The sequence below is a fragment of the Oryzias latipes genome, chromosome 19, assembly GCF_053564925.1.
Source record: "Oryzias latipes strain Hd-rR chromosome 19, Olatipes_Hd-rR_3.1".
NCBI classification, from domain to species: Eukaryota; Metazoa; Chordata; class Actinopteri; order Beloniformes; family Adrianichthyidae; genus Oryzias; species Oryzias latipes.
Window position 1 is genome coordinate 11,685,976 of NC_136255.1, and position 13,746 is coordinate 11,699,721.

The 13,746-nt window shown below is 40.1% G+C and overlaps 1 protein-coding gene across 3 annotated transcripts in view; it reads left to right on the forward strand.

Annotated features, from left to right (window-relative positions):
* The window catches only part of wnk4a (WNK lysine deficient protein kinase 4a), a 41,855-nt gene that overhangs the window by 22,366 nt on the left and 5,743 nt on the right, over positions 1–13,746 (forward strand). For 2 of the 3 annotated variants that reach the window (XM_023949261.2, XM_078937038.1), the window contains 8 exons: positions 396–756; positions 1,901–2,052; positions 3,046–3,119; positions 4,314–4,449; positions 4,621–4,737; positions 6,617–6,790; positions 9,871–9,925; positions 12,682–13,502. In XM_023949261.2, the coding sequence (XP_023805029.1) occupies positions 396–756; positions 1,901–2,052; positions 3,046–3,119; positions 4,314–4,449; positions 4,621–4,737; positions 6,617–6,790; positions 9,871–9,925; positions 12,682–13,502 (1,890 nt within the window). Of the gene's footprint in view, positions 1–395; positions 757–1,900; positions 2,053–3,045; positions 3,120–4,313; positions 4,450–4,620; positions 4,738–6,616; positions 6,791–9,870; positions 9,926–10,138; positions 10,271–12,681; positions 13,503–13,746 lie in introns of all 3 variants that reach the window. The other variant, XM_023949260.2, reaches the window with a different exon arrangement.

The following is a 13,746-nucleotide window of genomic DNA, read 5'->3' on the forward strand; positions in this document are numbered from 1 at the left end:
CTTGTTTTCTCCAGAGCCCTACTCCGTCACCTTTCAACCAACCCGCCATGGAGGTCACTTTTAATGAAAATGGAAACTACAATTCCCTACTTGTTTACATCTTTGGCAAATTTCATCAAGAGTAAAATTGGTATCAGTAGGGAACATCTAGTCCAGCTGATCAGCTCGACTAGTTTAGCTCTTAATCTGACGTGTTGAGAGGCAGGTTTGGACTAAGTGCCAAATTTACTGGACCTATAGTTTCTGGATGCAGATTAGGCAGCTGGAATGACTGTGTGTTATTCCAAAACAAATTCTGTTTAAACACCTTTGGCAAAATTTAATGTCACAATTTGCACGATCAGGGTGTTACGTGCGGACCATTACATGCACACATTCCTTGTTTTTTTACGCAGGTTGTGCTTGGCTTTGTGTGTGAGGCAGACTTCAAAATCGTGGCCAAAGCCATACGGGACAGAGTGACGGCCATCAAGAGGCAGAGAGACAAATTGAGGCGACAGACGGAAGAGGGGAAGAAGAAGCAAGCACAAGAGGCAATAGAAGAGGAACCAGAACCACAGACTCCTTGCAGTAGAGGCGGTGATGCCACCGGAACTAAGTCCCCCAGCTCAACTTTGTCACCTCTGGCCCCCAACATGTCCCCCGTCACCAGTTCTGCAGACTCGGGCGTCTGCTCTAACTTCCCTGCAGAGCCAGAGGAGCCAGAGGCGGATCAGCACTTTAATGCTCGCCACAACAGCCTTTCTTCTGCTAACTGTGAGCTCTTAATGAGACATCTTTGCTACATTCACACTCAGCAATGCGTGTTCAATTGGCTGCTTCAAATGAAAAGTCTATGGACATGCACGTAAATTGGTATTTCGCATTTCATTCAAAAAGGGAAAATAAGTTAAACAGCTCATTGTTAGATAGTTACTTAAAAACGAATTTTGTAATGCCCAATAAGTCTTTTTTGTTTTGCTTGTTCTAAGCAAATGTTCATTTTAATGCAGCTGAAAACGCTTTGCTGTATATTGTTCTGCGGTATGCTGTGACATCATTCCAAAAGCTACCTTGTAGTTCCTCAACAGAATTCTCTTAAAACAATGCCATAACACCACGAAGAGGAGACACAGTAACTCATTCAAATTAGTTCGAATAAATGGAAGCTCATTAATGAGATTTTTACTGTTTTCCCCATAATCTATATGTCAGAAACACCTATCAGTGTACGTTCGTACCCGTTCAGACTGCAGTAACTGCAGTCTGAAGACCAAACGCAAGATTCGGACATGGTAAAATATCTTGAATTTCTAAAAAGTAAGGTTTTCAATCTGTGGAATTACCAAATGGTTTGCAGTGTGGTAATAAAGATAAATAAACAACAAATAATATTTTAAGAAAAAGCTAATTGTGACAAAAAATATTAGACTAGGATGCTGTTAGTACATTTTGTACAACTAGATTTACGATAAAATATATGAATGAATGATATAACAGTGTAAAATTTTGTTAATCTTACTGTGTTTTATTTCATCAAGTTTTAAAAATTGCAAACTTTTACGAATTTTCTTTGGAATTCCTCTGGCAAAACAGAGCTATTAAGATCCGAAGTTGCATCTGAATTATACTCTTGTGAAAAACTGAATTAATTACAGGCCATAGGCTTCATCTTACGGTGTGATGCCAGTGCTGTGAAACAGTTGCTTCATTTTCACAGTTTTTAAATAGAATATCTTTCTGAATGAGCATCTGATTTTCTAGAATCAATCTGATCTGGTATTATGTCTGTTTGCGTGAATGCCACACTCCAAGTTTGTGGTCATTTACTGTTTGCAGGTCACGTGCGAACATCTCATGTCCGTTTTTTCAGGTCACAGCTGGTCACAGTCTAAATAGCGTTTGTGCTTTGTTGAAACAGCTGACTGTGAGACGGACGACGACCTGAGTTCCTCCTGTCTTCAGGATCCATTGGAGGCCGGCAGCTTTAACTCGCCGGGAACCCCTCCCACGGCGCACGCCGGTACCCCAGCTGTAAACGGTCACCCCATCCCAGCCCTGCGCTTCCCCTCAGTAAGCAGCATCAGCATTCCAGGGTAGCTGAAATTGCAGGGTGGTGCTGTGAATAACAAGGACTCATTTTGCAGAATTTCGTCTAATTTTAATTTACTCACAAATTTAATAAAAATGTGCCTATTCTTTTACTTACTTAAAGACACACTCTGATAAAAATTGTGTATTTAACATGTTCTCGTGGAATTTTTCTGATGTTTGAGGACATATATAAGGAAAATTAAGCTTAAAATTGCATTTCTGAGTATCTCTTTATTCAAATCATTCTGAAAAAGGAGCAGACGAAAAAATGCAATTTGAAAAAGATTGTAGTTGTGACGTCACAAATACAGGATGGGCCATAAGCTCTCTGCTCCACTCCATTCTGATGCATCCATTTGTAGATGTACGTGTTTGCATCCTCGTCTGAGCCGGCATCTGGCTCAAAACTCTAAAGCTGGATAGCTCTGATTTTGCTTGCAATTTTTGTTGCACCGGTAATGCTACATGGGGGTGTGAGGAGCTGTAAGCTAGCTTGTAACATGTAGCATGAGAGCACGTTTACAGAGAGCTCTCAGCAACGGGTGTAGGAAGTGGAGACAGGGTTGCTCCGTGCCATTGGTCCCACTTACAACTCAGAGGCGAATTTCTAATGACCTCCTGCTGCTCTGCAGAAAGTATGTCCTTGAAAACAATGCCGTTTTTTTAACTGTTGGCTAAAAATGGCACATTCAGAATTAAAAGACCACTGGAAACACTTTTAAAATAACTTAAAAGACTGACATTTAAGTACAATAAATGTATAAAAAGTTTTTTATTGCTGAATTACAAGTGTCTAAAACAATATTTTTTTTGAACTAGCGTATATTTCTATTGGTAAAAGATCAGCCGTTTTTTATTATTTTTCAATATTTCAAATAATCAGTTCCATAAATCTTTAATTTCATGGTTAACTGTTTGACTTAAACTGATGAAATGAAAATTTTTTGAAACTTTGTTTTTGTTTCTTTCTAGAGTATCGCAGTGTCCAGTAACACTGAACATGGCAACTCAGGGCCCCAAAGTGGCTTCAGCTCCCCCGTGGACAGGTAGAGTTCCATCATCTCTCCCTTGTTTTTACCCTCCACTCATCTTTCCTTATCATCCACTGAACTTGGGGTTCACTGCTTCTTTTGTTTTTTTCCATTGTGATATCTGTGTATTAGCGTGAATCCTGAGGAAACATCTTTTCTGTGTAACTCCAGCTCATCTTCACATCTGTGGGGCTGAAACAACAAGCTTGGGGGCAATCCACGGGCTCCTCTTTGTTTTTATTGAAGCCAGGCAGAATGGACCCTTGCAGCTTTCTTTTAGAGTGTCTCAGATGTTGTGCAGGGCCTGTTTTTCATGGTGGTGGGATGTTAGAAATAGGGGCTATATACTCAGCATGTGAGATAAAAGTGGACAAGTTAATTATGCCCATGTGTGCGTGTGGTGGGGTTCTCCTGGGTTAAAGAACTTTAATTGTTGTTGAAGTAATGGTCAAAGAGCGGCGTTTATTTACACTTTTTAATGATTTCTTGATGGTCTATTTCTTTTCCCTAACATAAATTTAGAAAAATGCTGTTTTATTACCAAATTTAAACATTTTGTATATTATTAATTATAATCAATGCTAAATTAATGTTTGATGTGATGTTTGTTCGTGTAAATGTTGAGAATTCATTGTTTTCTTCGATGGCTAGTCACTCGATACTGTGTGACTCATCCATCTTGGCCCTAATAGAAATGTCAAGAGTGTTTGAGTATCGTGTTGCTTAACAGGAGAAGCACATACTACTGAGGAAGAAAGGTAGCCAAGTCTCCCTCTGAGAAAACCGAGCAGATACCGGTACATTTCCTAACAGGACACTTGTTAGCAAGCGTCTAATCTTCATGCATTTCATGTTTGTGGGGAAAAGCGGACTTTACTTTGAGCTTAGATTACCTTTGAGATTCAAGTTTTTATATAGAGATGTGGGGAAGCTGCCAACCAAGTAGGCCTTTAAAAATTTTTAGAAGCCATTGCTGGGGAGGCGGCTGGAATCTGTAACCACAGAGATCCAAAAAGACCCACGAGACACAATTAGCTGAACCAGAGCTTTTTATAATATGTGCTGAATGTTTCCAAGTTCCCTGAAATCCACAGAGCATATGTGCATGCATGCATCTGGAGGTTTTTACTTTAAAATTACATTTACTGATGAATTGATGGTCTAAAAATTGCTAGAAGTGTTTCTAACTATGAATTAAATATATTGCAGCTATGCCTCCGATGTGACTTCAGGCTTGAGTGACGGCTACGAGGGCCTGTCAGAGAAAAATGAGAAAACAGCTGCAAGGCGAACAGCTGGGAAGCTGTTTCGGAAGAGGGCACGCTCCAGGCTTCGGATCACAGGAGTACGACAAATATGTTGTTAATAGCTCCATAATAACCTGTTTACTGCCAGCTAAGAAAGTATTCACAGTTTTTTGCTAAATTTTATATCAAAATGGTTTTACTTAAGATGAATGTACAACCAGAGAGATTCTGTGTGTGACAGAAGACATCTTTTCTTTGGCTCAATTTAGCTCTCTGACAAAGTAGACCGAGTGGTTGAGTGTCAGCTGCAGACCTACAATGACAAGATGGTGACCTTCAAGTTTGATCTGGATGGAGATAATCCAGAAGACATGGCCGCCGTCATGGTGAGTCAAGAGAACTAGGCACTCCAAACTTTGAATGCAACTTCTCTCGTTTGCTTTGCAGTTATTTACTTGACATTTTGAAGCACTCTAGGATCAATTTAATGTAAAGAGAGTTGAATGTCAGCAGTTTAAACTCTGAGACCTTTCTGCTCACTATTAACATTAACAGTCATGTGTTAATGCAGTACAGCAGGAAGAATACTCAATTATCCCTGAACAACGTAACGGCATCATTTAATTTAAGACTTCAAGTTTTATCGCTCAGTTTCAGTGGATCGCTCAAGGTTGTTTTGAATTTGATTTGACTTCAGCAGTAGACCAAACAGACAAAACAGAATCACGCAGTGAATTCATTGTTTAGAAAATGGCTCTTATAAGTCAGATGTTTACTTTTTTTTTTTACATCTGATGACATTAATGTTTAAAAAAAAACTTAAGCTTGATAGATCTGGACCAAATCAGAAGCAGAATACATTATGTTTTTCTCCCCATCTGTTTCCCAAAGGTAGAGTAAATAGGTTTGCAATTTGCTTGAGGTTAGAGATTTAACTCTTTTAAATGCCATTAAAATCGTTTTTAGAGGAAGCTCTTAAAGATCATTCATCTTTTGATTTATTTTCGAAGCGTTCCTATTGGTCTTTTAATTATGATGAATTTGCTGTTTTTATCCAGAACAAAAAAAAAAAATTCTGTCGTTTTCTAGGACATAGTTTCTGTAGAGAAGGAGGAGTTCATCAGAAAATTTGCCTCTGAGTTGTGGGCGGCATCATTGGCAAGGAGCAAGCCCACCCCCTTTTTCCTCTCCTTGCTGAGAGCTCAGAGCAGGGAGCTTGAGGCCTGCCCAGAATATTTTCTATGCAACAAATAGGCTCCTTTTCAAACTGTATTTTATGTCTGCTCCTGATTCACAACAATTTGAATAGAGAAATATTCAGAAACGCTATTTTAAGCTTAATTTTCTTAATATATGTCCTCCATCATGAAAAAAATGCCACAAGAACATGTTAAAAACACCAAAGAACATCATTTTCATCAAAGTGGGTTTTTAAGTCTAAATGCACATATGCACAGAATAGCAAATCAGCTTATATACCAGGTTGAAAATGTAAAACGTAAAAATATTTAATGCAACTTATGACGTCTGATGATAAGTTTCTCAAATTGCTCAATCAAAACTGTGGATCCTCATTTTAGCTTTACTTTCATGTCTGTTCTAAAAATATTGCCCAACTCCGTCCATATTTGTGTTTGTAAGCATGTGCTGCGAGTGTCTGCAAGCAGCTCTGAATGGCTGGAGTCTGTATGTGAACAAGGAGTGATGAGTGCACACCAGCACTTTTTGTTCACTGGGGCTTTTGTTTAGGGTGTATAGGCACAGCAGGGGCACAGGCATCACACCACTCCCGTGGTTTTATGTTAAATGAAGAAATTTGTGCCACGTTTGTCTGGAAAAGATCACAAATTACAGCAAAACTTCACCACTACGCTAAACTTCAAGCTATATTAAGTATTTTCTGAGGATTTTTATGTAGAAAAGCAACTTTCTCTCACAAGAAACACTCAAACCCCAATACCGTAACATCCTCTCCCCCATGTCGTCACACAATTCTGTACAAACAAAAACTTTGGCCACTAAGGTTTGTGTCTCTAACTATCAATATAAATGGAAAACATTTAATTTAAGATGAATTGGGTTTATATTGGTAGACTGATGTTTTCCCCACAAATACATTGTCTACATAAATAAAATGTGTTAAGATTGTCTTGTCTTGCAAATTAAAATAATATTCCACCTTAAATTGTGCTGTCAGTGTTCCTGTAATGCAAGCCTATTATCCTGTCGCATGTTTGAACGCTCTCTCCACCTTTTGACCTCCAGATCCACAATGAATTCCTCCTGCCGTCTGAGAAGGAGGGCTTCATCCACCGCATGGGCGACATCATCAAACGTGCAGAGGCGCTAATGTCCAAAGAGAAGCTGCCTCACATCAGCGCTCACCGCCTTGCCCAGGCCGCCCTGCACGGTGGAGTGAACTCACTATCGTCCTCGCAGGTCAGTAGTTTTTCCAGCTTTCTGTCGACATCCATTCTTCATGTTCGGCTTTTTAGTTCTGTTGTTATTATGTAAAATCTGGTGGATTTTTTTTTTTACTTTATCTGTTGTTCTTTTAGCCTTCAGTTCTGTTCCTTTCATCTAGAACATACTGTGACTAAAAGCACCAATGACACAAAACCATGTGAGTTGTGGGAACAGAACCACCACATTTTTCACATTCATTTGTTCTGCAAATCCTTTCCAGTGCTCAAAACAAAATTAACTTTCCTGCATAGCTGTCAACACTGACTGAATAAAATCTTCTATGCTCATATTTATTAATCCTTTATGAATTGTGCTTCTGTGAATCTGTGAAGTGATGTTCTGAAGCCAGAGAATGTATTACAGGTAACCTAAAATTTTATTAGACAGGGTTTGTCTATTTAAAGAGAAGAAGTGACTGTTATGCCAGATTGTTTCCCACTTTGTAGACTGCATCAATGCAGTCTGTGCCTTGATGCAGGATAATGAGCCAATCAGGAACATTAACCCTCAGATTCCAACTCAAATCCATATGAAGGACATAGAAAAGAAAAATAAGCTTAAAATTAATTTTCTGAGTTTTTCTTCATTTAAATTGTTGTTAATCAGGAGCGGAAGATAAAAAGATGTCATTGGTTTGACATCACAGATACACTGGTGGGCCACAAGCTCCCTGCTAAGCTCCATTCTGATGCATCCACTTGTAGACGACTAAATCCATGTACGTCTTCTTTTTCCACGTCCAACCTGGCATCTGGCTCAAAATTGTACGTCTGGATGGCTCCAATCTTGCTCACAATTTTTTTGTTGCATGGGTGTGAGGGGCTGTAAGTTAGTGGCAGACGGAAGTGGGGGCAAGGTTGCTCTGTCCCACAACTTAATGTGTGAAATTCTATGAACTACTGCTGCTTGGCAGAAACTATGTCCAAGTTAATGACAAAAGTTTTTTTTTATTTTGACAAAATCATAATTAAAAAAACAATTTTTGGAAATAGATAAAAAGATGATCGGAGTGGAACTTTAAAGCATTAGTACCAAAAATACAGTCCTGAATTTAGATTAAATTACTAGAGTAAAGCCTCAGGAATCCAAGACTTTTGAGGCAGTGCAGACATTTAAAAAAAAAAAGTAAAACTTGTGCAAAGTGCGCTTTTGCAAAGCGCACTGGTGGTTTTGTTTAAACATCTTACTTTTGGCAGAGCACTCTTTTGCTATTTAGAAGCCATAGATTCTCCAGGGAGTTGGGGGGCCTCCTCATGGAGGTTCATGTTTTGAAACACCTCTCTGGACTGTGCCAATGAAGCATCTTGACAACAATGGACAGACTACTTGAGCAGTCTAACGGTGCTTTAGAGCAATAACTTTGCCTTTAACATTTCACGGATGACTAAACTCTAACAAAGTATAAATGTCAGCCTAAACAGCATTTACATGAATCCTACTATGGGTGTCTTTAAACAGCCTTTAATTATTAGCCTAAAGCCTAATGTTATGGCTATTGAGGAGGCCTAGAAGTGAATAGACATCCTGGACACTTCCTAAAAGCCTTTAAAGACAACAAAACACTAAGAACAGGAAGAACAGCCATTCAAACTCCAATGTTGTTTCGATGTGATAGATTTGATCCAGTGCTTCCATGACCAGCTTTGCACCAACTTTCCTTATTTAGTCGCACTCCACATGATCAATCTTAAAAGCGTTACCAGTTGTCTTTTAATTATGATTATGTCGTTTTTGTCCAAAATGAAAAAGACCAATGTTGTTTTCAAGGACATAGTTTCTGCAGAGCAGCAGGAGTTCATTAGAAACTCACCTCTGAGTTGTGGATGGGGCTTTTTTTTTGTCTGCTCTTGATTCCTGATTTTAAAAAAAATATTATGAAATGCAATTTTTAGCTTCAAAAAGAAAATACTAAAAGAACATGTTAAAAACATATTTTTTATCAGAGTGAGATCTTAACCCTTGTGCTATCCTAGGCACTTTAACATTGGGAGTGGGGTCATCTAGACCCACTAGACAGTGCTCTAAACGTTTTTTCTTTAAAGATTTGGGATCTTCACTGGTGTATATGGATTACATGAAATCCTATTCACCTTTATCCACCTTTGTCATGGTAGGGATGACATGTCAATGTAAGGATCGGGTCATCTGGACCCCATAGGATAGCACAAGGGTTAAAGAGGAATTAGATAATATTATCTTGCTTAAGTGCTTGTAGACAATTTAGGTTGTTTAGGTAACTCCCTGAGAAAGCCCTGAGAAATAAAAAGTTCTCCTCTACTGCTCAGCTTCTGTAAACATCCAGTCATAAAGCTCCAAAAGCATCTTGCAAAGAAATGCTTAGTGTTAAATAGCACAAAGATAAACAATGCCCTGAAGCTGCATGTTAGCCAGTAATATTATAGGATTCAAGGATCTTTGTTGTCATTTCACCATGGGTTGAAATTAAATTTGTAACTCTGATTCCGGGCCTGCTATTTTATAAGCAAGTAAAGATATTAATGATACAGTTCTGATAGAATATTGCTAAAAAAAAACAGAGCAACTGTATAAATATATACAAAATGTAAAAAGATCTTGGTCTCTGCAGGATGAAATACTTGTAGAGTGAGAAGTCAAAGTCATTTGTGAAACATTTAAAAGTGAACCATCAAACTCTTCAATATTAGTGAAAAAAAAGTTTAGGGGTTTAAAAATCTTTGTTTCAAGTTTTTCAAGTTATAAACTAGCCAATAAGATGCCTCAGGAAAAGCGTATGGTCTCACATGCAACATTCAAAACGCTTAACCTCAGTTTAGCGTATTTTTGAACGCTTGTCAAATGTCCCTATTTTAAATCATCAGTGGTCCCATCCTATAGTAATTTAAAACTGAAGCAACTTTATTATGAACATTTTTGGATTCACTTTCTATTTTTGCAGATGATCAAAAGATTGGGTATCAGATAGTTAAGGAACCCTTTGTGTAGCATATAAATGAACTGTGCACAAATTAAATCTTGGCACATCATGAACTGATTTCTATTAAAAGTGTTTTATTCTTCTCTTTTTTTTCCAGCCTAATTTACACAGTCACACGATGCCTCGAACGCACTCTTCCTCTTCTCTTCCTGGTAAGTCTCATATCTCACCTGATTAGCACAACTTTCGAGGAAATTAACTGCTCCCACCTTTGCCTCTAAATGTTTCATATAAATTGGCTAGTTTGTATTACTTACTTCATCAAGATTGAAACCTTCTTTCTTGCTGCATGATGGATTAACTTTATCTAATGTTTTTAACATTTGCATGGTACCCTGCTCATGCATGTGTGTGTCTCGTCTTAGACTACAGTGTGGCCTGCTCCAGTGTAGGACTGCATGACTCTCCCTCTTGCTCTAATGGGGAAATCTTCAGTGCAGACATTACTTCACCTGGGCGACCTCTATTGCGCTCACAGTCTTTCCATAATACTTCAGGTAAATGGACCCCCAATTCTCCCTCTGGTCCCCATATGAAGAGGCCTGCGATTGTTTACTGTTTAGGCACAGAGAAAGATTGTTTCAGTCTTTGGGCAAAGAATGAGTCAAAACTACCTCATAAACACACACACACTCCTCCCCTCCTAAGTACCCATTCCCTATATTGTTCAGAGTTTTGCATGGCGCCATTCGCCGTCCCCACACCTCAAAGCTTTCATCTGTGTCTGCCTCGCAGTAGAGCCTCTTGGGTAGTTACCTCACCTGAGGAGCGCTTTCTGGCTGAATGCTGTCGCTGTGAAGGATCCAGAGCTGCGGTAGTCAGCAACACCTGTCTGCCAACAAACTCAAACAACAACAAAACCTCAAGCAGAATTTGTATGAATGGGGGGGGCTTCAAAGCCTATTTAAAATCATAAATCTTTCAAAGTTCATTTCATCCGACGTCCTGAATATGCACATCCCCTCTTGTCATGTGTTCCCTCTGCTGGAAATCCAATAGCGTGATAGCTTTCGCAATACTTCATGGCCACCTGCCACCATTAAAAAGTGTTGCCTAACTCGTGTTTCTTTCAGCTCGAAAAAGTAGAGGCTGGTTTGCATCATCAGCAGGAGGAGGTGAAGTTTATAACTGAGGCTCTATTGTTGAGCCTCTCTAAGAAGTTTCCTGAGAAAAAAAAATGTGGAGAAATCAGCTTCTTCCACCACACAATTAGACCTGAGAAGCTGCAAACACACATGTGTTCCATTTGTACGCCACTGAACTGGCATTGATGAAAGCCTCCCTTGCTGGGTTGAAAATCTCCTGCAGACATTTTAGCTCAGGGTACAAATGTTCTGGTTTAGTAGTGCAATTACAGTCGGAAGCTGCTTTTAGCAAAAATATCTTGTTTTAATGCAAAAAATCTAAGTTTCTGATTTCAGAAGAGCTTGTCGCTTCATATGATACATTTTGACAGTCAGCTTAAGCCTTAATCACAACTGCCTTTATGGGTGGATCCAGGCTGTCTGCAGGAAAAAAAAACCTGTATGGGGAACGCTGGTGGCCTACACAAAATTTTGAGATCATTGACCGCTCGGTGAGCCTGTAGGATTTTCATGCACATACTTTTCTATGGGCATGCTGCAGGTGACAGGTCGTATAGCGAACACGTAAAGGTAAGTAAGGGTAAAGTAGGTGAGACACAGGCACATCGTACAGATTTTTCATTTTTTCAACCTCCCCCTGAAACCTCTTAACTGCCCAATGAGTGCTCCATGCTTACAGCCTGAAGGCTCATTTACCCTGGTCTGTCTGCTGTGCCTTTCTGTTTTATTGACACAATAGATAGAAGGATCATTTATCAATCGATTGTTTACATTGCCTCTGTCATGTCTGGGTTTGAAGTATGTCTCTCCACAACACAACGCAATCTTTACACAGGAGTCGTATTTCCAGTTCGTTGATAATATTGCGGCAAAAAGCAGTGAACCAGGAAACGGGTCAGTTTTTCAAAAATTAAAACTTCCATTGTATATTTTTAAAATAAAAATTCATACAATTGTATTTTATAATTAAGGTGACATGCCAGCACGATTACGCATGTTTACACCGTGGACAACACCAGCGTCCAATGTCATGGATGATAAAAGTTTAATTTTGGAAGTACAACAACATAACATCCTTTATGACATAAAACATGCATTTCACATGGACTTAGTGAGGAAGGTTGAGGGCTTGCCAAAGATTTGGATACTGTTGGCACAGGGGTGGCAGGACAAACCACTCTTCCAGGTGCCAGAGGGGTGGGGGGGTGAACCGTAGACGCAAAAGAGACATTGTAAACTAACTGATCATCGTGATACGGACTCCCCGCGCAATGCAACAGAGATGCATCACAGACGGACCAGTGTAACTCCAGCATGACTGTTAGAAATGAGAAAATTAGACAGTCAGAGCATAGTTTGTATGGGCATCCTAAAGACGTCTTACAAGCACTTGCGTATGTATTGCCTACACACCCCGTGCATGCAGCATTTGCGCTATCAGTAAGGAGCCAGTGCGCGCACCTCACTAATGACAAGAGCGTGGCGTAGAAGTACCATACGATGGCATCACCTATATGTCATATAAGTATCTTACACTATCTTTACAAATACTTCATGATACACTTACCACACGTACGATAATGGTATGTTCCATTTTAATGGCCGCACGAGCCACAATGGAACTTCGAGACACACCTGTGCTCCCTTTAAGATGTATCCGCACCTGTCTATGACCTTTTACGGCATGGACGACTTAAAAATTTTCAGCAGCCGTACAGATCAACCTCCGTGTCGGTGCATGTACGAAGGCTTAAAGTCAGAATCTGTCATTAAAAGCTGATCAAATGCTTTGATGCTTCAGCTTGAATGTGTTTGTTCTCCAGGTTCTCCTGTCCACCATCAACGCCACCACCGTCCTACATCTCTCCTGCCTCCTCACCAACACTACCACATGCCCTACATGGGCCACACTCACTTCCCATTTCCATATCCTGGATCTCCAGGTTCTCCCAAGCCAGCAGGGATCCACCATTCACTCACCCGGGTGGCCAGCAGCCCAACATTCTCTTCTGTTCCATCCCCAACACCCAGCTCCCCAAGCCCTCTGAATGAAACCTCAAGCCCCACCAACGACAATTTCTCCATGTCCCCAAATACCCCACAGCACCCCACCATGTGGCCCCCACACACACAACCCTTGTTTTCCTTAGCAAATGTTATCTCCATGGCTATGAGCATGGCTCAGTCCTTCATCCCACCTGCAAACCTTCCCAACCAGGCTATTCCTTCCTATCCAGGGTTCGACCCCCACGTAACAGACCATATGGGCCCTCCCTCGGGATACACCCACTTCTACCCACAACACTACCAAACTCCTCCAGCTGAGGTCCCCTATGCACCAATGGGCATTTCAGCTCAGAACATCCATCACAGCTCAGAGGATGGAGCTGGTTTTCACAGCAGTTATTCGCAGTGGATGCATCCTGTCTCTCCACCTTCCATGCATTCTACCCCTCCACAGTCTACTTTGGAGCCTTTGGAGCAGATCAGACTTTCTAGTGTTCCAAACCCGTCCCAGGAGAACAACTATGCTCAACTATGCTCCGCCCACAAACAACCCCAGCCTCAAAACCAATCAGACATGGGAAAACAAAACTCCTCATCGGATTTTTCCCCTTCACCCCCATTGAGCCCACACAGAACTGTGAGTTGTTACTACTGTTTATTCTGAATTATTAAAATGTTAAAGCCAAAATAAATAATTATTTAACAGTCATCCATGTGCATAGACCAAATCAGAGCATCATAGACAAACATAGGAAAAAAGCTCCTAGATTCAACGGTCAAGGGAAATATAGCTTTTTCTTTCTTTCTAAGGGTATAAATATTACACTAATCAGTGCAAATGCTGATATTTATCATGTCCAAAATACAGAGTTTAAAGCTCA